Below are 27,549 nucleotides of genomic sequence, written 5' to 3'. Positions count from 1 at the left end.
TGATTTTGTACTCTTGAACTAAAGGGCATGCAGTGTTTGTTGGATTTTACTCTGTTGTGCAGGCTTCTCTGGGGAAAAAAAATCACAATAAAAGTAATAAAATAAAGGGTTGTTTTGTCTCAGATTTCTGACAAACAACGGCCAATCTGAATCATGTTTGAGAAAAACTACAAAATCATCACCATCATCTCTTACATCATGCTGGCTCTATGGAGCTTTTGACCCCGTTTCAGTTTATTGATTTGTTTTCACAGCCTGCAATTTCACTGTTGGGGTCAGTCTCACTTCACTCATCAACACTTTTATTCCAGCAGCAGCAGGCGGCCATTAACAGCCAACAGCTACACACCTGCCAGCATCACACAGACAGACACACAGACATACAGACAGACAGGCAGATAGACAGACGACACCTACTGCTGCTAACAAGAGATTTTAACATACAACCTCAGCTTCCTCATGGGTCAGCGCAGGACAAGTGGAGCTAAAAGGTCAGTGAATATTGGACTTCACGCCATGTCATTGTTTGCTAAATGCTAACCAGCTAATCAACCGTTTCCTAGCATGTTAGCCATAGCATACGGCTAAAATATGAAGAATGTTCTGGATACTACTCTAAAATGACCAAAATGTTATTAATAAAGGATTTGCGTTCATACATTAATTATTTTCTGTTCATTTCTGTGTTACAAACTGCAGCTATTTGGCTCTTTAAGGGGCAAATATTTTCTACAGATGGTACTTAGCTAGATGCTAATCAGTGACATCAGCTAGTAGCTATTAGCAGGTGATGTCCATGGACCGAGACTATCAACTGTTATAGAAGTTACAAGTTACTTTGCAGATTCAGATTGTTTAGTGTTTATAGGTTATTAATTGTGATGTGTAACTAATCAGATATTGTTGTGGGCGGGATATGGTTTGAGAGGATGGTGCATGTTTATTTTATCTGCAATCTGACAGAAAATCACTGATGCTTTTATTTGTAACAGCATGATGAATATCTGCGCCAATAATCAGTCCTAACCCTAATCATCACTCTTTTTAAAAAATGATTACGGATTATATATTAGTATCAATTGAAATTACAGCCGTTAAATGGACCTGATAATAGGAAGCCAAATGGCTCTCTACAAGCACTGCATCTAAACACTTTGATACAGTAGGTTGCAGCAGTAGCAGAAAGAAACACAGAGAGGTAGAAACAAATCGATTTCAGTCATGAGAAGTGAGCAATCAGTGCTTATCAGTATTGGCTGAAAAAAAAAAATCAAATTGTACATCCTGTCTCAAAAGGACCAACTTAAGATACTTTGTGGCTATAACATGCCTTGAAGATTGCAAATGTATGATATCCAAATGAGTTTTTATAGCTTTGTCCACTCATATTTATACCAGTGGATGTAAAAGCATGTCGAACAATATTGAAAACAATAAAAAAAATAAATAAATAAAATTGTATTCCTCACCTCTCCCTCTCTGATTTGCGTTTGGCAGAGAGTAAGAGCTAAACACCAAACCTTATGGGTTTATAGATTTAACCAGAGGGGGGATTTTGGTGGCATATGGTTGGGGTGAATAGGTGGAGACGGGCAGGTAGAACAGTAGCTATATATGGGGGAACAGTGGGTGGGCTTATGTGAGCTTTGTGGTGGATGTTCGGCTGGTGGGGGGCAGTTAGAAGGGCAGATATGGCAGTGGAGTGTGGAGCATTGCCCATTATTGGTGAGTAGCGGGTGGGGGAAGGCGATGCTGGCAGTCTTGGGACTAAGTCAGATAAACAGCTCTTCTTGTTCCCTGCTGTGGGGGGGTTTAAAGCCTAGTGGCAGACAGCCAGCACTAGTGATGGCACCAACTGTCACTGGCAGCCCCTCACTCTCTGCCGCCACGCTGACTGACGCCTGTGTGTATGAGTTTAAGTGTGAATTTCACTTCTCTTGCAGGGAGTGCTTATTTCTGGCCCCTTTTGTAGATATGCATAAAATATTCATGTTAATATTAAGAAGGATATTTTCTGGTATTGATACATAGTAAATGGCAATCTCTATTAAGTATTGGTAGGTGATCAAGTGTTCATCTGTGTTCATCCTGCTGACACTAACCCTGCATGCACATGTTCTTCCAAAATCCAAGCTTTTGTTTGTCTTAATGTAGAAACAACATCGATGCTATAAGGAAGATTTTTGCAATTTTGGAGTAGAGCATGTTAATCATTGTTTCAAGCTTTATTTTACAAAGTGTTTTTGTTGCAGACTTCTTGCTGCACCTGTACACCCATGAAAATACAGCTTTACCTGACAATTTATCAGGGCTAATACTGATAAATAGGGCTACTCTATGTGGACAGCCACTAACGATAACAAGCTAATTTATTATTTATTTATATTACAAATAAGTCTGTAAATCTGGGAACTTTTTTTCTAATTATTCTGACACCACGTGAATGCACTATTAGTCCATGAGTATGGATACAACCTCATAGAGCAAAAATTATTGATAGATTGGTGGAATTACAGAAAATCATTTAGGAACTTTTTTGACATTTGACGTATTATTTAGCTTAAAAGCAAATTTCCAAAAGCAAGTCTCCAACTTCCATCCATCCATCCATTGTAAACCACTTATCTGGAGTCGGGTCGCAGGGGCAGCAGTTTCAGCAGTGAGCCCCAGACTTCCCTTTCCCCAGCCACGTTGGCTAACTCTGAATGGGGAATCCTTGGCGCTCCCAGGCCAGAGAGGAAATGTAACCCCTCCACCTGGTCCTTATTGATGAGGTGGTGGTGATGGTCTACCCCTAGGTCTCCTCCCAGTTGGACGTGCCAGGAACATTTCCCTCGGAAGGCGTCCTGGTGGCATCACCCATCCCTCATGACCATAGGTGAGGGTAGGGACGAAGATTGACCAGTAGATCAAGAGCTTTGCCTTTCAGCTCAGCTCCCTTTTTGTCACAACCATGCGGTGAAGCGCATGCAACACCACTCCTGCTCCTCCGACTCTCCGGTCGATCTCACACCCCATCATCCCCTCACTCGTGAACAAAACCCTGAGGTACTTAAACTCCTTCACTTGGGGCAAGGACTCATTCCCCGCCCGGAGTAGGCAATCCACCGGTTTCCTACTGAGAACCATGGCCTCAGATTTAGAGGCTCATCTAACTCTAAATAGGGAGTTGAACATCAGAAATTTTTAGAATGTTATCTTGACAAAATCACATCAGGATATGACAAATAGTATTTGAATCATTGCTCAGCCCTGCCCTTCTCTGCCGACCTGTGTAGACAAGACTCCGCTGTGTATTAAAATGTGTGTCTCTGTGTTTGTGTCAGTGGTGGGTTAGTCATCTCTGTGCTAATTGGATAATGTCTCCAGGTGAATCCTGTAGTAGTCACTGTACTGTGGTTCATACTCAGCACTCAGTCAAGTGAAACAGTCTCATGCTCTCTCTCATTAGTCACAACCTTATAAGACACTCAGCCACTTCCGCTCTGCCTCCCACTCCTCCATCCCTCTCTGTTTCTCCCTCATATTTAATCACCTGCAGTCAGCGGTCAGGCAGATCTCAGCTCTGTGATGATTGGCTGCATTGAGGAGTGGGCGGAGCCTACTCTGATGCATCACACACGTACCAGCGCAGCAGAACAGATCCTCTCTCTCTCTCTCTCTCTCCCTCTCTCTCTCTCTCTCTCTCTCTCTCTCTCTCATTCTCCCTCCCCCTCTCTCTACCTCTCACTCTGCCTTTCATACATACGCCAGAGCGCAGACTGCAGCAGAACGCAGGGCCAGTCGGATTTTCCTCCTCATCCTGGAACTGCCGAGAAACCACAGAGACAGTTAGCTGCTGAGGAGGAAACAGACGTTATTCATGGAGGATCCACTGAGGAGAACCTGACCTGCAAGCTGCCGAGTGTGTAGGTGAGTGTGTTTTTATCCAACTGTATATGTGTTTCCAATGTGTGCGAGTTTACTGCAGGAGCAGCAGCACTGCAGATACACCAACCAGGGGCTCTGCTCATCCCTCTTTCCCCTCCCCCCACTCTCCTCCTTCTCCTCTTCACCTCCTCTCCTATCTTCTCCTGGAGCATCCATTAACAAGTCAGGACTTTACCTATTTCTGAGAGCACAGGGCTTTGTATGTTGTGTGTGTTGTGAGAGTGTAGAATTGGTCAGGCCACACCTGGGCTCGGCAGCTGCAGGGTGGACACAAGGTGCACTGGATTTTTCATGCACACATCACTCGTGAGGCACAAATCAAGCTCACCCCTGGCAGTTTTTGAACTCAGTAATAATAATTTTCCTCCTGTAGGTTTGCATCTGGGCCTCAGAAGCAGTTGTGCGGACCTCCACGCACCCATCCCTCCTTCGGGACCGGCCCACTCCCTCCCTGCCTACCCCTCTGTCTCAATTAAGGATACGATGCCCGGCTCTGCGCCCCTGTGCTGAGGAGGCGTCAGCGGGCAGCAGTATGGGCGCTGTGCTGGCCGGCATCCCCACCACCCCCTTCACCACCGATCTGCCACCACCACGCTGCCCCACCGAGACGGGCGCTCCCCCCAGCCCCGCCGATGGGCGAAGACACTGACGCCACCCCGACGCTCAACCACCGCGGCTTCCTCCCCGACCACAACTATGTGACTGAAGGTAAGAAGACGACAGAATCTATATGTTACAAATTGTGTGTTTAAGTGTGCCCACATGTGAGTGTGTATCTATGTTTTGGACTTCTGTGGAGTGTGTTTGTGATAAAATGTGTGTATGCTGGTCAGCAAAACAAGCTCAGGATGGCTTCCTAATCTTCTGTAAGCTCCGTGTTGATCAGTGCTCAGACAGAGTTGCAGACAGAGCAACATGAACTAGGGTGAAAAACTAAAACCTTTTAGGCAAGTTTCCCTCTTGTCCTTCCCCACTTCCTGCACCTTTCATTCTGTTTTTGTTTTGTTTATTTGTGCTTTCGTAACCACTTTTTACCTTGTGTAACTCAGCTATTTTCCTACACTGCAGGGAAGAATTGATCTGGCCTGTGTCTGAACGTTTGTGTGTAAGAGTGTGTGTGTGTGTGTGTGTGTGTGTGTGTGTGTGTGTGTGTGTGTGTGTGTGTGTGTGTGTGTGAGAGTGTCAGAGAGGAGAGTGCTGGCAGAAGACTTTTTTCTTTTCTGTAACAGCCGAAATTTCCAAGAAAAATGAGCCAGAATTTTCCGCTAATTCTTTCATACTCATTGCACAACATGTCACCTCTCATATTGTGATTGAGTCACTGTTACTTCTTCCACTTGATTATAACAGGTGTCAATTTGATTATTATATAGCCAAACTGTCAGGCAGGGGAATATTACAAAGTCCAGCAGCACATGAGTCATGCAAACCACTGAATTCCTTTGGGCTGTTAATAAAATAGATGGATTATAACCCCGGTGAACCACCTTTTCTCCTAATCTCAGTTACACCACTAATCTCACCTGCACACTAGCTTTCCTGTCTGTCTGTCCCCAATCTGTTTCTTACACTCGGCTCATTGTTCACCACGCCTCTTACACCAGAACAGCGGATTATCATTCGGGGGTCATGAACGTGTTGTGAGCTCATTTGTGATCCTCGTATCATGACAGAAAAGGGAATTATGCTTCCTGTGTCTGTGCTGTAATATAATTTCCCTCACACAGATGCACGCACTGTATTCAGGGGGGACCTGTAGCGCTGCCTGTTGATTGTGCAATGTGTGTCCACGCTGAGTGAGATATGGAGGAATATCTGCGTGTGTGTCTTTGTTTGTCTCCGTGTGTGGGAGCATCCTTCTCTACTTGTACGTGCAGTGTTTCCATGACCAAATATGTATCTCTGCTCATTTCAGAAAATGATTTTTTTTTTTATGTACAGTGGCAGAAAGTCACTCTTAACATCCATCACCAACCACCCATTATCGCCATAGCAACAGTCCGTGATGATAAACATGCTGCTTTTCACGCTTGGCCAATATGATTGACAGGTTGTCTCCACCCACCAATAATGGCAGTATTAATTATTCCACACATCCCAGGCAGACATGGACATTATTCAGGGTGAATTGCTGATGAGCTCACACCAAGGTGGACACACCAGTGAACGCTGTCGGTCTGTGCAACACATGAACAGCCTGAAAATAGAAGCCAGAAGTGTAAGTTGTGCTGTAACAATTTAAACATCACCAAAAATTCCTCTAATGAAAAAAAGACAAAAAACAATGAGATGATTTCCTGTCACAAATCAGCAAAATGAACCATCACCTGCCTCTTCTTCCACATCCACTCCACCCCCCTCCACCTTTCCTCCATGTTCACCCCACCCCCCGTCCTCCTCCCACTTTTCCATCCCCCACTGCCTCCCCCCTTCTCTCCCTTTCCCCAATCGGCCCTCTAATGCAACTCGCAGCATTGCCCGGTGCTGAAGTGTCGCGTCTGCCAAACAATTATCCAACAGTGCTCTAAAGGCTGCTCAAACACAATGTGCCTCTGTATGTGTGTGTGTGGTAGACAGACAGAGAGGTGGTGCATGTCATTTTATGCTTGGGTGTGTTGTGTTAGCTCCTGTGTGTCTCCATCTTTATTTAATTTTTTTTGTCCTGTGTTGCATTCATATTCAGGTCTGTCTTTGAGTGTGTCTTTTTGTTTGTCGGGTCTGTGTATGTGTGGGTGTGAGTCTGTGAGGGTTTTCTGTGTGTGTGCGTGTGCATACATAACAGTGTGTCTGTAGATCTTCCCGTGGGGATTCCCTGCCCTTTAACTCCTGTAGGGCAGGGATGCTTAACCTCCCTCTACCTTGAACCTCCCCTCCCCTCCCGTGTTCCCTCCATCTCTTACTCCCTTCCTCTCACTCCTTTTGCCCCCCTCAATGTCTCCACTTTGCTACAACCTCACCTCCTACTGGAGAGGCTTTAACCTTTAAGAATGTATGAGAAAATGTTAAGAACAAATATACATTACATAAAAAAAATCAGAATTTGGATATCATTAACAGTTTTTCCAGATTTTTTAAGACTGCTTTCATATCATCGATAATGCTAGCAGCCATTATTGTATACAGATGAATAATGATAGCAGACATTATTAAATACAATGTACTGTAGACAAAGATCAATGTTAAGTGAAAATGCAAAATGGTAAAGCAAAAGCAAAAACAATAAGAATGTCATTAAAGACAATGTTATCAATGCTTACCAAGCAGCAGAGGCAGGGACAAAATGTTAGTCCTTTATTTAGCCAAATAAAAATAAGTAAATAAAAAAACAGAGTTACATAATGATAACACATCATCAAATGACTAAATCTGGGTTCTTAAACCTAAACGGAACAATAATGTAAAAGTATTCTGAACTGAACAAACCTGACCTCCTGAATACAGTTGCCAGATGGTAAATATTAAACTCTCAGACTAGAAGCTTGAAATTATTGAATACATTTAAACACATTAAAAATGAAATAAACTGAAATAAGACAGTGTAGACTAAAACCAATCACTAATGTAACCATGACAAAATGGTTAAATTATTGTACACTGATATTGATTATTATATATTATATATATTGCCATTATTTTAAGTCCTTTGTAGTTAAGAGTTCTCCTACAAAGCAGAGGGAGTTGGCTTCTTCCTGTTCCTGCTTTTCAGCATAAATGCCCACTCAAACTCAGCAGCAGCATGTGGAGACAAGGTACGATATGTTAACAATTCCAAACATCACTTAAAAAAAAACCTAAAAGTACTCAAAAAATCTGAACCAGTATTTTTTTTGAATATTTGTCTGTCTTATGCACTGAAATACCCTACTGTTGCTCAAACAAGCTTTAATGAAATTGCTTCGTGCCTTCTCAACTCGTGATGAGTATCTGTCATTGTGTTTAATTCACTAATCAGTAATGGAAATAATTGCGAGTCATCACACCTGTGTGTAGTTAATTGAGCTTTCACCGGCTCTCACTGCTCTTTTCTAATTGTCGATCATTGTCACCTTGGGGGACGTCGGAGCCTCTCCATGTCTACATATTAAGACTCTGTCCCACAAGCTATCTCTGTCCATCCCGCATGACCTGCTAGCTTTCCTGCAAACTCAACATGTGAACAATTCATGTTGTGTAGTTACAGAATGATCATGCATTCACCATCAGTAATGTTCTCTCTTGGTGGGTTCTCATGGCCAAATGTGGTGATGCAGTAACTCAGTCCCTACCCTTAACCCCACCCTCCCTGGTACTTCCTTCCTTCCCCTCTGCTCCTTCCTTCCTCCCTTCCCTCCCCTCCATCCTTGCTCCTCTTGCAGGGCTGCTCCTGGCTATAGCCTGAAGAGCTCCGCCCATCCCGTCCACCCCTCTCCACCCTGGAGTCCTCCCCCAGGATGTTGAGCCCCATCCAGGTGCTGTGCTCCGACATCACTACCCTTTCTCTGGAGCCCGAGCCGTTTGCCTCTTACACTGAAGGTGTGTGCTCTATCCTCTTCTATCCCTAAGGTCATATCTATGTCGCACACTTGCGCCACATGACCCCACTGTGTGATGTGAGAGTTAACGTGTGTGCTGCTGCGTGTGGGTGAATGAAAGAGTGTGTCATGTGTGCGAGTAGGTTGAATCAGGTGAATTCTCACGTGAGTCTGAGTGATATAAATATCTTAAACATCACTTGGTCTCTGTCTGTCTGCCTCATTCTTTTTTGTGCGTCTCTATTTTTGTACTTGCTTCTTTATTTTTGTCCCAGTCTGCCTGCTTCAGTTTGGAGTGTGTGAGTGTGTGTGATTGATTTCTTTAAATAGTTTGACCAGATGACACCGCGTCTCCTTCAAAGCACAGCTATCTTTCTTATGCTTCTATTTAATATGGAAGACGACACTCTCAGACACTTACATCCATGCACACAAACACAGGGATAAAACTCATGATCTTTTCATCATCAGCTGATCTGCTTATTATTTTTTTCAATTTATTGATTAATCATGTCATCTATAAAATGTCTGAAAGTAGTGATGAACGCCTGTCACAATGTCTCAGAGTACTGACATTTTTTCTTTTGTCTGACAATCAGTCAAAAACCCAGTTCGCTGTCATAAAAAACACAAAAAACCCAGCCAAGATTTACATGAGACGGTGATTTTTAGGCATTTTTGCCCAAAAAAGACAACAATTAAATAACATATATATAATATTTGGTCAACCCACTAATCATTTCAGCTCTACACAACAAAAAGATTAGAGTGGAAGTGTAATGAAAGAGGCGACAGCTCTCAGAATATGGGATTACATTTGAGTATTTATGAGGCGTCAACACATAATCTCAGTTTTCAGTATTGCCGGGATTAGACTGGATGTAAACCAGCTAAATCCCATACTTTATTTTATGCAGCAGTGTCACAAATCTATCGGAAAACAAGTTGATTTTGATCAAAAATGAATCACACACCAGCTCAATTCATGCAGCTATAAGATGTCCTCTCAACCACCAGGCAAAGCAGGATTACAGGTGTGTTTGATGCTGGCTTGGTTTGTGATTCTAATTGTTTGTGTCTATAACCATTAGGCTCACACCAGCTCTGCTCCATTGTGCCGATGTGTGTTTGGAGAAATGGCAGATCCCCTGCTGTGCTGGGCTTAAATCACTCCTCTCCACACATGTGCACCTCTAACTCAAACACATGCACCAGTTTTTTTTCCAGATAACTCCAGAACTGTAGGACAGGGATCAATTTAACGTCTCCCTCCGGCTGTCTCCCCCCTCGTCTCCCTCACTCCTCCCCTCCCTCTCTGCCTCTCTGCCTCCAACCCATTTATTTCTCTACAGGGTAATTGAGTACACACACTTGTGCACACGTACACAGGAAATGCGGGGTGCTCGAGCTGCAGCATGCACACACACTCGACAACACACACACATACACACGTCTCCTGCTGAGTGGTGGCTTGTCCTCGCTTTTAAGGAGTGTGTGTTTTTGGCTCGGCTTTAATGGTCCGTGTTTGCCCAGACCGAAGATATCTATAATTGGGGCTGTAGGACGTCTGCTCCCCTCAGTGTCCCTGTGGTTGTCTTCACATAAAGAAATCAGGAAATCCGCCTTCTTCAGCCTACGCCACCAGCCTCATCTATCCCATAATCCTCCTGGCCTCTGATCTCATATCTTCTCTCTTTCATCTCATATCGCATCCGATATATCATTTATTATCTCATAATTAGCTAATATCTCATGTATCATTTAATATCTGATGTCTTCACTCCTCTCTTTTCATCTCATATCTCATTTCATATTTTATCCATAGCTCATACATCATCTTATATCTCATATCATGGCATATCTAATGTCTGAACTCCTCTCTTTCATCTCATATCTCATATATCATCTAATATATTTTCTCATTAGGGTAACCTGTGTCCACAAAAGTAGTCACACAGACACTCTGGAGGAAATGAGATGTAACATGAGAATATATATGAGATATGAGATGATATGAGGTATTCAGTTTACTGTCAGTTAAGAAAATAAAAAGCAGTAAATCATTATTATTAAGATACTGGAATCAAAGTCTGCTACTAAATCAATATGGAAAAATTGTTTCAGATATGTTTTTGTCAGTCGACAATGACATTCATCATCTTATAGTTTATTTTCAGAATAATACTATAGACTTTAAAACAAAATAATATTAGATAAAAGGCAAACATTTTTAGGACCAAGGATTCCAGTCTTGAGAAACTCTTGGATTGGTTAGTTGGATTTGCAAATATTTCTTAAAACAGGGGCCCAATCTCTTAAAATCGCTTGTTGTAGTCGACCAACATTTCTAAATTTTCACTATATCTAATTTGCAATGATATAAAAAGAATAACAGCAGCTTTTCTCCCTTATTCACCAACTAATTCTCTCTACAACATTCTTTGATGATGATCTGCTGTCAACACTTCACAGTGCACTTCAGTGTTTGGTGTTTTTACACTTGTGCATGTTTTTTAAGCCTCTCGATGTCATTCGGTTCATTCATGTCGGTGCGTTGTTTTGTGCTGAAATGTACTGTATGCGTGGGCGCGTGCACTTGCAGTCACAGTGTGTTCCCCCAGCTCCTGCAGTGTGGCGATGAGTCAGACGGACCTGCTGATGCTAATGGACTGTCTGTGGGAGACAGACGCAGCTAGCTTGCTATACTGTAGCACACACACGCACACACACACACACACACACACACACACACACACACACACACACACACACACACACACACACACACACGCGCGCATCCACACTATAAGACATTAACTTACAGCTTGACAAGCTAACAGAGCATCTCACACACACACACAATACACAAACATCAATACAGTGGCCAGTGGTTCCTCTTGGAGGAAAGCCACAGCACTCATGATACTTGTTTCTGCAGTGGTTGTTTGTATTCTTAGAGGATTATTTTTCTGCGGTGCTCTTTTAATAAAGAGCATCAGAGAGACAGATGGGTGTGAGCTCTCTTCTGTGTGTGTGTGTGTGTGTGTGTGTGTGTGTGTGTGTGTGTGTGTGTGTGTGTGTACATCGCAGGAAGATGAAGAGGCTTCAGGTTGAGAACAGACAGAGGATGAGAGAGTAGAGTGTGTGCTCTGCTCCATATTTTATTTAGCTATATTGTGTGCCGCCCCTGTGGTTTTGCTTAGCGTAGCTTTTTCTCTGTACGACTTGAGTGGAGACACAGTTATCAGTTAATGTGTTGGATGTGCACACACACATACACACACACACACACACACACACACACACACACACACACACACAAAGCACACGCACATTCTCTGTGCATCATTACGTGACTGCGTACAGTCAAAGCTGCCTGGTGTGCGTAAGTGTGTTTGTGAATTTCACTTGATATGCAGGGATCTGTTTTTTGGGAGTGCTATCATGTGTGTGTGCGCGCATGTGTGTGCATTAATTATCTGCATATCCTCAATTTGGACCTCAGCGCCTGCTCCATCTCCTGGTATTACTTCAACAATGTTTGCCAGTGGACAACACTGCAGCGGCATAATTATTTTACCGCGCTCCTTCTTCCTGCGAGGATTGGATTGATGAATCCCACTTCCTCCTTCACCACAGTGCCATATACGGCTAACCGTTAACGAGTACCGCTGCTACTGGTTGGCTCGGCCTGTTACCATGGCAACCCCTGCTCACCGACAGACCCCTGCACCGCCTCCGCCCCGGCGCCTCTTCCCTCCACCTCCCTCTCCATCCTTCCCATTCTTCCACCACTAGCATCACCACCAGTACGTACACGCTAACCTACAGGCTGGCAGCAGAGTGCCGTGGGGGAGGGATGAGAAAGAGAGTGAGCTGAATGTGGACAGACAACCAAGAAGGAAATGAGAGAGTGAAATGGGGCAAAAGAGAGAAACTGGGGAACATGAGATGAAAAATGACAAAAGAACGCGTAGGGGGGAGAGAGATCAAGAGAGCGAGCGAGAGCCTGGAACAGAGAACAGAAATTGAAACTGGAGAATAAAGGAGCTACTGCGGTGTGTTTGAAAGATCAAGAAACAGTGCAGTTAATAGTGGAAAAATGATAGGGAGAGAGAGAGAAAGAGGCAGCCAGTAATACAGTTACTCAAGTGTGTGAGTAACTGGGCGAGGTGTATGGTTGTGTTGGTGTAGAGACTGAGGAGCAGTCCCTGCCTCCCCTTCATCATAAAACCTCCCTCTCTCAAGGCCACCACAAAATAGGCAAGGCTACAGCTTTGAATCACCCCGACTCTCAAGAAACACACTCTATTTTTATTATAGTCAATGCTTATTGGGCACCGTGTTCTCCACTATCAAACCTGAGCTTCGTGGACTCCGTGGCCAGAGGCTTCGTGGGATACGCCATCTGAAATGAGCCTCATACTAAATTCTAATCTACAACATTGGGTCGGTCAAAGAGCGCCATATTGTTACACCTGTGGGTTATTGCCTTAGACACAATTTGTAAATTGAGGGGGAATATGTTTATCAATTTTATGGTTTGCAGTGAGTACTGTGTGCTATGTTATGTTAGTTGCACAAGTGCATTCCAGCAATGTTACCACAAAATATAAATATAGCTAAATATGTAGCTACAACCAGTAGTCAGCTAGCTTATGTCAGCATAAAGACAGGAACCGGGGGGGAACTGCTAGCCAGGCTAGTCTCAAACCTATTGGCCACCGTCTGATGATGTTTTAGCTGGGGGGGGTCATGGCTCAATGTTTTTGGAGCATCCGGTGTAGCCAGCAGACATCTGAATAATGTTTGATATATAGGCTCAGACTTTCTCTCCTGTGGTCATTGTTTACAATCCCAATTAGCATCTAGAGATGTGAGAATGGAGTTGGAGTTGACAGATAATGTCTTTTACCCAGCAGCTAGGGGAGAAAAAGATAAAGAGGATAAAATTGTTGTCAAATGATAGCCAATAAGTTTACATTAACCCCAGTGTACTCCACTCTTTTGCGCCCCTCACGGATTGTTTTTATCCGTGCCACAGAAGCCCATTCAGACTTGATTAGTCAACACTAATGATTCTTAGACTACAAATGGAAAACCAGAAAAAATCTTTTCCCTTGCCTACAGATATCCAGCATCTCTCAAACTCACTAATTTACTCATTATATTTTGCTCTTGTGTCTCTTCATGAGTCTCTGCTGTTTGTTTTCTCGTGAGCTGATTTGGTTGTTGGTCTAAAAGGTACTGCCTTATACACCAGCATCTGCCCTGCGGAGCTGTTTTGCTGTACCATGATTCAGAGTCAACTAAAGGACAAAATAAGATAAAGAGAGCTTGAGATCTGAATTTGTACATCATCCAGTCACTGACGCCAACAGCATCATGATCAGCATCACCGGCAACTGTCTGTCCTCAGTGCAGCCTTTGTATTTTTACAAGTGTGGAAACAGTCCAACCCACATCTGAGCTGAACACTCACTTCACTTCCTCTATTGTTTGTTCTGTTTGAAGATGACAAAGCGCGTCAAGATACGGGCCTACATTATGATGGTGGATTTTTATATTTATTTATTTGTTACGAGGCGTTTACGACTAGCAAATTGACTCACATGCTAGTGCGGCTAGATTGAACTCCAAGGTTTAGATGGCATTAGATGACTTTACCAGGCTTCACATAAGCTACAGTGGTACAGAGGCTAGCGCAGAGGAGATCACATAGATAGGACGCTTACATCCACTTCATTAGACAGTGAAGTGCTTTCCATTTTACATTTCGTGTATTTTGTGATGCAAGAAGGGCCACTGAAAGCACTGAGTCAGTGAATGCTAAGTGGATTAATAGCGTTGATGGTGTTGTCACTCACTCTGCCTGTGTTGGTGTTTCATGACACGGAGCGAGTGTCGCAAATATGACTGTCCTGAAAACTGATACTGGAATGATATTTACTCATGCATTTACACTCTGAGTTCTGTTTATGCTTTTAGGTGCTACAGAGATTATAGAGTGCATAATTATACCCAGACACACACATACAATGAACTTAAGTGACACTGTAATCTCGTGTACCGGAGTGTCATAGTGTGCGTCATTGTGTATGTGTCACACTTCAACACCTGCGCCTCCTGTGAAACAGCTGTTTGTATGTGTGTGTGTGTGGGCTCATATATTTTCTCTGAAGGCTTACACTCAATTGCAGAATATTTGTGTTATTGATCAAATATTGTTTTATTCTGCGCATTCATTTCCATATTTTAATCCACTTACATGTTAATGCATCGACTGTTGCCTCGATTTAATAATTTAGAGTCGGATAAACAGATTATGAAGATGAATGATGATGTGTGGTCAATTAGCTAATGGGTATTGTATCCCCCCCGCCTCTTTCTCCATCTTCGTCTCTATGTCCTCCTCAGCTGATATCATCTCCACTGTTGAGTTCAACCACACCGGAGAGCTCCTGGCCACAGGGGACAAAGGGGGCCGAGTGGTCATCTTTCAGAGGGAACCTGAGGTAGAGACACACAGCAGCACTTACAGCCATACACACAAATACACCATTTTTCATTGCAGCTCAGACAGCAGCTGTGAACGCACACCGTTCCCCTCCAGCTACAGTCTAGATTGAATGATAAATAGTTGATGCCCCTGCTGTGTCAGATAGTGTATCATTACAGCTGTGCAGAGTCTGTGCCATGCTACTTCCTCACATGAGCAAGTGTGATGGAGGCTGGCTACATTTTTCCACATACCTCCTCTTTTTCTTTCCACAGAGCAAGACTGAGCCATTCTCCCAGGGAGAGTACAATGTCTACAGCACCTTTCAGAGCCATGAACCCGAATTTGACTACCTTAAGAGTCTGGAGATCGAGGAGAAGATCAATAAGATCCGATGGCTGCCTCAGCAGAACGCTGCACACTTCCTCCTCTCCACCAATGGTGAGAGGCCTCCCACGCATACACCCATCATAGAGGAGCAGAGAACATGTGGAAGTAGTGATGTGCTCGGATGATATTTTTTGGCAAAACACTTTACTTGAATGATTTTAAAAAGGCAGGACTGGGCAGTGGAAAATTACATTACTGCGATTTGAGATTTTCCTTACTTAAAGAGAGAGTGCATTAGGAGTTAGTCTGCCCGGGATAAGAGGTCCCATCATCAGTTTACGCTTTAAGTTTATGGCTATATTGGAAGATGTATAGATTTTCCCCGAGCGCCCTGTTATTGATTTATTTAAGCACTATATTATTTATGATTGAGGGTATGAAAAATGTAAGACCTACCTCAGCAGTTGGGTAAGGCTGCTGCAATCCTTGCTGTCATTTTGTCAATATAATACAGAGGCTTTCTGTCTTTGACTGTGTTGATGAAACATAACCCCGTTGTTAGCTCATTTAGAGTTTCAGAATCCACGCAGTCTTTTAGAGCTGACAGATTGGAGTGTGGAGGATTATCTTGTCTATTAAGGCATTTCTTTTGAGTTAAGTGTCTAAAACGGTGCTCGTTTTTCAAAGATGTGCGACTTTCATCTTTATCAATTTGAGATGAGGTGATTCAGCCGACACTGATGTGTTTAATCACATCCAATCTGAGCACTCCAGATAACTTCCTCACCTCAGAGCGTATGAACAAGTACCTTAGAATCATTTATTATGCTTTCGAATGATGTCTGATCTGATTGTTTAATGGCTCTGATTGTTTCTACAGATAAGACCATTAAGTTGTGGAAGGTGAGTGAAAGAGACAAACGGCCGGAGGGATACAACCTGAAGGATGAGGAGGGTCGCATCAAGGACATCTCCACCGTCACCTCCCTACAGGTATCTATCTATCTATCTATCTATCTATCTATCTATCTATCTATCTATCTATCTATCTATCTATCTATCTATCTATCTATCTATCCATCTATCCATCTATCTATCTAATCTTTCTCTCACTAACATATTCATGTTAGTTGTGGAACATAACTGGGTCAGTAGGTACAGTTGTGTTTGCATGTGCAAAAATGGGTCACTGGCACAATCGTACATGTGTGTATTCGTGAGTGTGTGGGGGAGGAGAAAACCTCGATTTCCAGCTGTGCAATAGAGTGATAAAACATCTGCACTGGATCTAAAGTAGTTAGAGCATCAGTGTTTGTATTTGTGATGGATTTCTTGGTAATCTGGATGCAGCAGCCACGGTAGTTCAACATGTCCTTCTCTGTAGAGACCATGTATTCGCATAGCGCCGGGTCTCCCACTGCGCTGTATCAAAATGAGGACACACATTTAAGCTGCGTATAAAAATGTAAATCATGCATTGTCAACTCAATGATGTATTAAATGCAAATGCAGGGGTATGAAAATGCAGCCAAATGAGCTATAAGTCACGCACTGAATTGGCATTTGATCTACTATCAAGCGAGCGAGTGAGCAGCTGTAGTTAATATATATTATTGATGTCAAAGAAAGTAATGCATTAAATATTAATTCACAATACAATACAAATAATTTAAATTGAATCCACTGTCTGTTTCTTGACCACCCCGTAATGTTGAAACGATCTTTTACCAGGTGCCGGTGTTGATGCCGATGGACCTCATGGTGGAGGTGAGCCCGCGCCGAGTGTTCGCCAACGCCCACACTTACCACGTCAACTCCATCTCTGTCAACTCTGACTACGAGACCTACATGTCAGCTGATGACCTGAGGATCAACCTCTGGCATCTGGACATCACCGACCGCAGCTTCAGTATCCTCTGCAGAGCTTTGTAGGTGCTGCATCTAGAAGAAGGATTACAATTATGAAAGTATAAGGACACAATCCCTGACACACATACACACACTTCCAACAAATCCCACTTTGTTGTATAAAGAAATGCAAGAGGGCTCACAGTGTTGGGGGAGGGGAATATTATTCTTGAGGAGTGAAAATGTAGCTTAATGAATAATTCAAAGGCTGCATAAATATTTCAGCTCTTTCTGGTCCTAATCCAGCTCAGTAGGACACAGTACAGTCACATCCCTGACCCAGACAGGATTTATAATATTACAATTTATCTGAATATGGAATTACTTTACTCCCAACAACCCTCCCGGGGATATATTTAAATTAGTTTGTTTTTTATAGTCTGTAAATTATTTGCAATGTGTTGGATGTGTATAAATTTACATACACTTTTACATGCTTTTATTTTGGAACTGAGTGGGTTTCTACATGGAATAAAACACAATATAATCAGTTTCTCATTGAGTAAGCTAGTGAATAAACTATGAATGATCATATACACTTGAGGAGGTCAAACAGTCCAAGCTAAGGCAAACTGAAGTGCCCTGGGGCGTTGAGTCTCTGTTGTTTTTTCTGAGCGACACTTTCTCTCAGACATCGTCGACATCAAACCAGCCAACATGGAGGATCTGACGGAGGTGATCACAGCGGCTGAGTTCCACCCCCACCACTGTAACCTGTTTGTCTACAGCAGCAGCAAAGGCACCCTGCGCCTCTGTGACATGAGAGAAGCAGCACTGTGCGACAAACACTCCAAATGTGAGTAAACCTGCTGAGAGTTGGGATGGAGACAAACATGTCTTATTATTTCCCTTACCTTAAAAGGTCAAAATGTTGGATGTTTTCTTTGTATTAACCCTTGAACTACAAGTCAGAGAGAGCAAATTTAACTTCTGCGCATTTTTCACAGAATGAGCTGCACTACCAGCATTGCTCCAGGATGACACTGTCAGTTTGTCATCTACCACGTTTTCTCAAACTGAAATATTTGAACAACTATCCAATGAAAGCTGTTATAGACATTCACAGTTCACATTTATGGTTATGGGTGAAATTTCCTTGATAGATGGATTGACGTGAAATTGGCGGCACACATTCATTCGTTCCCGCTCACTGGACAAATTGTGATCACTTTTGGCAGGAAATGAAAAGGAAAATCAACTTGCAGGAACTTGCATAGGAGACTTTATCCGTCACAGAGGTTAATTTATTTTTTCCCATGTCCATATGTTGGTTGGTTGGTGGATTGGATTGTCAGCAGGATTATGCAAAAACTACTCAACAGATTTCCACTTAAATTGGATGGAGGATGGGTTTTGGCCCAGAAAAGACCACATTGACTTTTAGAGAAGGTCTGGATAAAGGGATCCGTGAATCTTTTCTCACTTTCATTAACATTGCAAGAAATCACATTTTTTGATGAGAGGTGAATTTCTCAGAGAATAATGTATCAATCTTTAAAAAAAATGGCATATTTACTGTAGGTGGCTGGCTATGAGTGAGTACGGTTTTCTGGCATATTCAAATAATAATCGTATAGTAGTATAGTATAATATAGTATAATATAGTATAGTATATATAGTAATATAGTATAATATAATATAGTAGTGAAGAGTGGGGACTGTCTTCCTTGGCTGTGCACTCCAAGATGTCACTACATATGTTCTGTAAATGTAAAATACTATGTAGTCAATTTGTAGTGTACTAAATGAGACCTGCAAATCCTCATTTATGGATAAAGAAATTATCCAAAGGTACAAAAGATAAATGCCAAGTAAGCAAAGTGTTAAACTGACCTATAGGTATAACTGTATCAAGTTTATATGTATGTTATGGTATTGGCTGAAAAAAATCCATATCGTGCATCTCCATCTCAAAGTGTAAGAAGCTTGATTTCCTCACTGTTCAGGGCCATAAAATGTTTCTTTTGTATCATTTTTCACCATTTTCCACTAATATTTTTTTCCTTTGGAGGTTCATTCTTTCATTTATTCTGAAAAGTAGTTTGCTGACCTTAAGGGACAATAAATCTATACATGTCACATTTTCTTGGATTTATGCTTTCCCAGCTTTCATGTTTACTTCAAAGTTGAAATGGCAGTTTCTCTGTGAATTTTACAGCTCTGACCAGTACGAGTCACCAGTGCAGTGAACACTGTTCAATAGCTTGCCCAGACAAGCAGCAAGTTAGTTTTTGTTTCTTACATTCAATAAGAAATGTCCATGTTTCCTGTCTTTGTATTGTTATTCATAGAAGACCTTTGATTGTTCTTGCTGATTCATGCAGACACACCTGTCAATTAACACACTATAGTTTGTCTGGCTCGCGTAGTGAACACGAAGGCTCGTCTGAGAGATTTCTTTATTTTTCCATATGACATAAAGACACACCCATCCAACTGTGTGTCATCTGCCTTAACAGCAATTCCCCTCTTCCTTTCTCTCTCTCCTTATTCCCCCCCGTCCCTCCCCAGTGTTCGAGGAGCCCGAGGACCCCAGCGCCCGTTCCTTCTTCTCAGAGATCATCTCGTCCGTGTCCGACGTCAAGTTCAGCCACAGCGGTCGCTACCTGCTCACCAGAGACTACCTGACCGCCAAAGTCTGGGACCTCAATATGGAGAGCAAGCCCCTGGAGACCTACCAGGTGTGTTTCACACCACATGAAATGCACGAGGGAGCATTAAAACACAGAAGAAGACAAGAATGAATATGTTCTCTCAGGCGCAGCTGCTGTGATGAGATTCCGGCAATGAGCAAATTTAGTCTGAGTGAATTGAACTGATCAGCAGACGAGGAGGCATTTACATATTTTTCTTTTGAATGCACTTGTCTCCCAGAGGGCGATGACCCTCTAATAATATAATGATGTTTCTACAAATTGAATCCGGTAGAAGCTAGAATTAAAGTCAGTATATACCTGTATTCCTCTAACTACGGTACTCTTGGCACGAATATTCTGCAATGTGTTCACGCAGAACATTGAAGTAGTGGTTGCCCAATTTATTGGCAGTTGTATTCATCAGCTTCATCAGCTGGCTGTTAACATTCAATCACAGCCAACAGACTTACCTGGCTGGTTGAATTATTATTCTGCTGATACCTTCACTTCAGCACCACATGCTGCTGCTGCAAAGTCCTGCTCATGTGTTTTTGTTTTTAGATCATTTAATCTAAGAACATAAACCAAATCACAATTCCGCAAAATTACACCCACACGCAGACCAGCAATCTAATGACAGAAACAAACACATACAACCTGTTGCTTGTTCTCTCTTAGAAATAATATTTGAATTGTTTTTCAGGTTTGATATAATGTTGCTGAATTCAATTGTCCACATCTGTTGTGTGATAGTATAATGTTTTCGATGCAGATCATTGACATTAGGTCTGTAAATCATTCTGCTAAACCTGCTCCACACATGCAAAATCTGATCTCAATCTTACCCTGTCATTATTCTGGTGCTTATTTCACAAGTCAGTCTAATAACTACCATCCTCTGAGGATGAAAAGAGAAAAAGAGAATGATGAGCCATTCCTTTGAACAAAAGGAATGAAGCCGTAAGATCGGCTCCTTCAAAGAATTGTCAGTCCCCATTCTTGATATTATCACTATTATATCTCTGATGTTTTTTATGATTCCTGCACATTTGGACTCATTCTCTAAGCACCAGGCTGATCATTGAAACAAAGCCAAAACATTAGATATTTTCTCCAGTATTTCAGTCCAGGTACATTAAAGAAGTCACACAGTAAACTGAACCAAGGGACACAATACAAGAAATACAAATCTCTGGATTCCATATAGTTTAGAATTGTTTCCCATAAAAGTTTGATCACGTAGCAGTCGCGCAGAGCGTGAGGCGAGAGTGCCTTCTGTTCTTTAACACCTCCGACACCCGCTGTCATCACTGACTCATCCTTATGCACGAACACGTTTTTGGAAAGTTAGACTATGGTTGGTTCGAGATGTCATAATGTCCATGTCTGTTTTTATTCGGTGGCAAATTCAAGGAAAAACCTGAAAAAACATAACAAATGCAGATGCACCTATTTTTATTTAACAAAACAAACATCAGTCCCGAAGATTCAAGATTCAAAGGTTTTATTTTGTCACATACTCACACAGGATGCACAGTGAAATGTTTTTGTGACATGTCCAGTCCTGAAAATGAGGCGCTCAATTCATGTTCCAGTTCCTCAGAAATGATCTGCCGTTCAATCCTAATCGTAATCTGGCTTCAGTACTTCAGTGATTGTGGAACAGCAGATTAAAAATGACAGTCCCCTTATATATAAAGCTTTGTACAGAATGAAAGCTGCCTATGTTTAAATTTGTTAGACTCTCCACCACCATAATTTAATCACAATATCAGGGGAAATCTTCTGGATTCATAGTGTTCAACCCTCATTTAGACGAGTCAACTGGACTAAAAGAAAGGGAAAAAATTGGGCACTTTAATCTATAAGGTTAACCGCTGTCCCAAAGAATATTGCATACATTGCATACGTTTCCTGTGTTAATATTAGTTAACAATGTTTTTTATAAAGCATCATTAGATGAGGAAGACGGATCATTTCAGTGGAAATTATGTCAAAATGTAATTAAAATTTATATATTGATAAGAAAGTTCAACCCGACTGTTTCTGGTGCTGTCCGGTGAGTGTAGGGTCGACTAGGTGACTAATCTTGCACACATCCCTGCCTGACACCTTACTGACACACTATGTGGGCTTCTCCTTTAATCTGTCACCCACTGGCCTCTCTGGATTCAATTCAGCACAGTTCCGACATTTGTTATATGGAGGTTTTATTCTTCCAGTCCAGTGCTGCTGCTCACAGTTTCCTCTAACAGAAGAACTGTTAGTAAATGTTCACTTCGTTGATGTAAGTGTGACTGAAATCACTGTCTCATTGTTCAAACTGTTGCGTGACTAACTGTCCCTTTACTGAAACAAGGGTCTCGTCATCCTGGAAATATGCAAAGTTGGAGATGGAGATTAATCATGGGAGGATGGTTTACTCTCAGAACCACAGTACTTACTGATGAGTAGATTTTTTTTCCCCCAAACCTTTTAAGAATGATTGCATTGATTTCACGCCAGAGAAAACACTTCTTCTTCTTCTTCTTCTTCTTTATCGTCTTCCTCTTCTCGTATGTGCAGAATCGCCAGAGGAATCCGTGGCTGTTCTGTAGATGTGTCTCTGTGTGTTTGGCAAGATTCATACAATAGATTATCATGTTACCATGTATGTACGATAATGATTAAGTGGGCTTGACATGCTGTTTGAAAAGTACTATGGCTTTGCTTGTTATATTTCACACATCCACACTCAATTTGTCTCTTGTTTCATGGCTAAGTGTTTACAATAGGCCACACCATCTCCTATTTATGCCTTTATGCGCAGTAGAAGTATTTATCAACTGCTTCTTTCAGTGTGTGTTTAGTATTCCTGCCGCGGGCGTGTGGGTGAACATGAGTGTGTGTGTGTGTGTGTGTTTGCCTGACGTGTGAGGACCCATGAGGCAGCCAGTAGTGGGAGGCTAAGACGCACTGGAGCTATTTATAGGCTGCCGGGCCTCCACTCATAAAGTGAAAACGGGAAGGAGGGATACCTTACACAGCACCCGACACCTAGATCTGCAATGCAGCATGGAGAGGGAGGGAGGGAGGGAGGGAGAGGTATGAGGATGGTGTGATGAGAGGAGAGGAGAATGAGGGGTGAGTTTGTAAATAAGAGGATGAGAAAGTAGTAAACTGAGGGAGAGAGAAAGGATGTCGGGAGATAAACCGCTTTTATTTTGGTAAATTTCCACACAATGGGAAATATGCACGTACCCATGAGGGATGAGACACTGTACTGTAAATCAAAGATCACGCCGACTGGAAAACAAAAACAAAAACAGATTGTATGTTCAACTCCAGCTGACACTGCATCATTCCACCTTTATGAGAAGACCCATAGGGGAAAACCTAAATGTCACCGGGTTTGATGTACAGCTGCGAGCTGACCTCAGCTTGACCGTGTATTGATTGCGAAGCGGCTGTTGACTGCTGACTTTATGCAGAATGTGAAAATAGTGGCGGGGGGGCTTAATGCAGAGCACGGCGGCTGGAGGACGGTGTAGATTTCAAGCCTTTGCATCACCGGGCAGACACAGTGCTGACACAGGCAGGTCGAAGGGAAAGCTCGGGGGGAAAGGAGTTATTAGTCAGTGAAATGTGTGAGTGTGTGCGTTCACATGTGTGTCTCTATTACCGTGCCCTTGGTGGGTTTTAGATGTTAATGGATTTACTGATATGGAAAAGGATTTCAGATTAAAATGTACTCCTGGCCCTCGTATTGCTCAGGGCTGGTGTTGTTGTCTTATTAGAGCTGCCTTCAGGGAGGTTTCTGTTACAACTTGCCCACATTTAATGTGTTTTGTCTTTGCATTGTAAGTGTGTGTGTGTGTGTGTGTGTGTGTGTGTGTGTGTGTGTGTGTGTGTGTGTGTGTGTGTGTGTGTGTGTGTGTGTGTCATCTGCTCACTCTTCTATTTATAGCTTATTTAGAGAGTCAATACCCGAGAGTGAAGCACTTGTGGACTCACTTTTAATCATTTGTGTCCATGTTCATCTGTTTACTCCTCCAGGTTCACGATTACCTCCGCAGCAAGTTGTGTTCCCTTTACGAAAACGACTGCATCTTCGACAAGTTTGAGTGTGCCTGGAACGGCTCGGACAGGTACCGCAAGTTTCTGCATGTGTTTTGTGTGTTTCTACTCTTGTGATAACTGAACATGTAACACTGGTGCGCTTACATATTTTGTTGGGTGGCTTACAAATGTACAGAGTAAAGCTGGTCTAAGTGTGTTGTCGTTTTAGCTGACTTGCTGCCCGTTTTGCAGTTACCAGTCCCCTCCCTCCTCTCGACATCACCACACTTGCACGACTCCTTGCTTTTTTCAAGGTCTCTTTTCATCAAGCGTTTTTCCTCATTTGGCGTGTTTGGGAGTATAAGCCAGGAGTGCTGGAATTGGTAGCTTTCCCTGTTAACCTTACAGGAAGAGTTCTCTGTCCTGATTGGATAAAATCAGCAGGGAGACTAGAACATTTCTTTCTCTTTTACTGCATATGATGTTAGAGAAGGAGCGGCATGGTTTACCATTGTACCATTGTAGTATAGAGCTATTCAACTCTTATTTTGTTCGAAAATAAAATAAAAATTATAAATGGGCTTACACTTGAAGGTTCAGTTCAGCCAAAGTATTAAAAACACTCTTTTTACTTACCCATAAAGGTAACTTTGAAAAGTTATCTTACTATGCATGTAGTTACTGTTTAATGTGCAGCAGATGCTGTTACCGCCCAGGTGTCTGCAGCCAACAGTGCTATTTCCATACAAACACCTGCTGTGACTGGAAACTGCAAATAAATGACAAAGTAAAAACAAAAAAGGCTCAACCCCTCATCTCCTGGGTAGAGGCCTGTGTTTGACCCACCCATCCGCCGCCACAACCTCCTTCCTATGTGGACTTTGTCCCTCTTTAATATTATGTCACCTGTTGTGACTAATCTCCCCTGGCTGAGACGAGACACACGTTTAAAAACTTCCCTCAATGAAAAGTATTACATTTGAAAACTCAGCAGCGATATCTCAGAGTGGATAATCCACAGACTGAACTTTGAACAGTTTTGTGAGGAAGTATTTAGTCTGAAAAGTAGTTCCTGTTGCATTTTCCTGGATTATCCAACTTACAAAAAAGGGCTGTTACAAGTAGACTTTTGAGTTTTCCAAAGTAAATATTCAATGCTGGGAGTCACTGAAGGAACATAGCCAAGTACATTCACTCAAATATTGCACTTAAATACAATTTTGTTGTACTTATACATCACTTTTTTTTTACTACTTTATACTTTTACTCTACTAGAATACAGAGGGAGATATTGAACCTTTTACTGCACTATGTTTATTTAACCGCCAATCTGAATCATGAGTACAATTACTTTATATACTTTTTTATACTTTTACTTTAGTGGAACTGTGAATGCAGCACTTTTACTTGTAACTGATAATTTCAACAGTGTGTCATTGCTACATTTACTTCTGTGAATGGTGTGAATACTCTTTGCAGCACCTGTGAGGACCACAAATGGGCCACTGAAGGTCCTCACCAGTTTATAATTTCTGAGAGAAAAGATCATTTAAGTCTTCAACAACTTATCCCCTCTCCTCTTCGTCTTCTCAGCGTGATCATGACCGGAGCCTACAACAACTTCTTCCGCATGTTCGACCGGAACACCAAGCGCGACGTGACCCTGGAGGCGTCGAGAGAGAGCAGCAAACCCCGCGCCGTCCTGAAGCCACGGAGGGTCTGTGCCGCCGGAGGAAAGCGTCGGAAGGACGACATCAGTGTGGACAGCCTGGACTTCACCAAGAAGATCCTCCACACGGCCTGGCACCCGAATGAGAACATCATCGCCATCGCAGCCACCAACAACCTGTACATCTTCCAGGACAAACTCAACTCTGAGATGCATTAATGAAAGGATGTCAGCGGTGGATACAAACGAGTTTACACCTGAACACACAACTATGCCAGAATGTACACATTTACGGACATATACCCACAGGAATATGCCTAACGCACCCTCACACAGATGCACACGTCTAGGTCTACTCTTTCACACTCCCTCACCTCCTCCCCGGCCTCCCAGAACTGAAAGGACCTAGAAAGGGCTAGACAGGGAACAGGCTGGATTAACGCAGTGGATTATGGATTGCAAAATTGTCCGAACTGTGGATTTCCTGATTGTTAACCTCTGGATGGTGCTTGATGGTGTGTTGATTGCTACAGCTCAGCTTCTGAGGGGGATAAACCTCCCCTTGGACCAGATAGACGTTTACATGTTTGTAATTTTTTTTTTTTTTTTTTTTTTTTTTGTACTTCAGGCTTTTTCTCCTCCTCCTCCTCCTCCTCCTCCTCTCTTTTCTGTATTTGTGTGCTCGAGCAAAGCCTATTCTTATCCCTTGCCCACTGTTTTGTGTAACAGAAAGCCCTTCGTGGTTGTCAACCAGCGATGAAAAATGGGCCATTTATGTAACTGGCTGTTTGTTTGATTTCAGATCAGCTACCCCACTTCTGTTATTGTAACTTCCTGTGAAAATGATGTTAATGATGGTAATAATGATGACGCTGACAATTTAAAATGATAATGTGTGATGTACGAGGATGAACTCGGGACCCTCTATTATACCCTAAGTGCACCCAGACGCCTCTGAGCTCGGACCGTGTCCAGTGAGGTTAAAACGTCCTGCAGATAGAAGCAGAAGCTAATAGGTTACTACACCGCGGCCTAATATGAGAACACACTCTCATACATCTGCTCCACACACTGTGTTTCAGTCATTAATGTTTCCTCCAATGAAACTTGTCAGATTGTGGATTCTGCTTCCCATCTGGGGCTGCGTCGTGTGCTACTTTGCCGTTAAATACAACTCAAATCAAGCAAAAAAAAAGAGAAAAAAAGATTAAAATAATTTCAACAATCAAGCAAAAAGATGCTGCATGTAAAACCAATTTAGCCTAGGTGTTTATAAATTGACTAACTGACTTGGCTGCCTTCTTAACCATTTAGACCCAGCTGTACAAAGGCTTCAGCGGCCCCCCGGGGCCCCCGTGCAGCACGAGTAACCATAGATGACCGAGCTCTCCTACCTTTATTTGTGTCTTCGGACACTGAAGCATGTTTACCAGTGTTCGGTTCATACACTTACATGTACATTTTGAATGACGCCGACCAAGAATCAGTTTCTTTCTACTCGACTGAAACTGAGAACCAAGAAGATTGGGGAATGTTTTCATTAATGTTGTTCTCTAAAAGAAAAAAAAAACACATTAAAAAAATCAAAGGGCCTAAATGGTGTCTGTATATATCAACTCTGTTTTTGACATGTATGAGGTCTAGTTTTTTTTAACATCCATAAACGGACTGCGGACTCGGTCGTCTGTATCGATGATCGCCTCCAAAAGCTGCAGCAGAGAGATGGTCCTCTAATCTCTTTAGCCTTCCTCACTGATTACTTTGCTGATGTGCAGAAGCTTTTATTTTTAGAGAACAATTTATTCTTTTATTTTTATCCTTTCTCTTTTTGGAAAAAAGAAAACAAACAAAAAAAAAACACCTGTCAATTTTTTTGCCATGTCCCGACCAAACTAATGTTGATTCACATATTTTTGTGTTAATGTATGTTGATGACACAATTGTCAAATGGACAGTTATAAATAATGTTAATATGTTTTCTTTTTGTTTTTTTTTTCTGAATAAAGATTTCAACGAAATTGCATCCAA

General features: G+C 42.3%; 1 protein-coding gene across 2 annotated transcripts; it reads left to right on the top strand.

Annotated features, from left to right (window-relative positions):
* The first annotated feature begins 218 nt into the window (after positions 1 to 218).
* On the top strand, positions 219 to 27,549 carry LOC119006970 (serine/threonine-protein phosphatase 2A 55 kDa regulatory subunit B gamma isoform). Of its 2 annotated transcripts, XM_037076152.1 has the most exons (12): positions 219 to 491; positions 3,754 to 3,912; positions 4,304 to 4,638; positions 8,286 to 8,442; positions 14,859 to 14,956; positions 15,216 to 15,381; positions 16,151 to 16,263; positions 17,002 to 17,179; positions 17,810 to 17,974; positions 19,690 to 19,859; positions 23,850 to 23,941; positions 25,446 to 27,549. In XM_037076152.1, the coding sequence occupies exons 4-12, from the start codon at positions 8,361 to 8,363 to the stop codon at positions 25,738 to 25,740; spliced, it is 1,359 nt and encodes a 452-aa protein (XP_036932047.1). In that variant the 5' UTR covers positions 219 to 491; positions 3,754 to 3,912; positions 4,304 to 4,638; positions 8,286 to 8,360; the 3' UTR covers positions 25,741 to 27,549. The 2 variants fall into 2 exon arrangements, with proteins under 2 accessions (XP_036932047.1, XP_036932048.1); XM_037076153.1 differs by lacking the exon at positions 8,286 to 8,442.

This window comes from Acanthopagrus latus, chromosome 18 (genome assembly GCF_904848185.1).
Source record: "Acanthopagrus latus isolate v.2019 chromosome 18, fAcaLat1.1, whole genome shotgun sequence".
Lineage (NCBI taxonomy): Eukaryota > Metazoa > Chordata > Actinopteri > Spariformes > Sparidae > Acanthopagrus > Acanthopagrus latus.
Note: the sequence above shows the minus strand (reverse complement) of the source record. Positions and strands in the feature narration are given on the sequence as shown.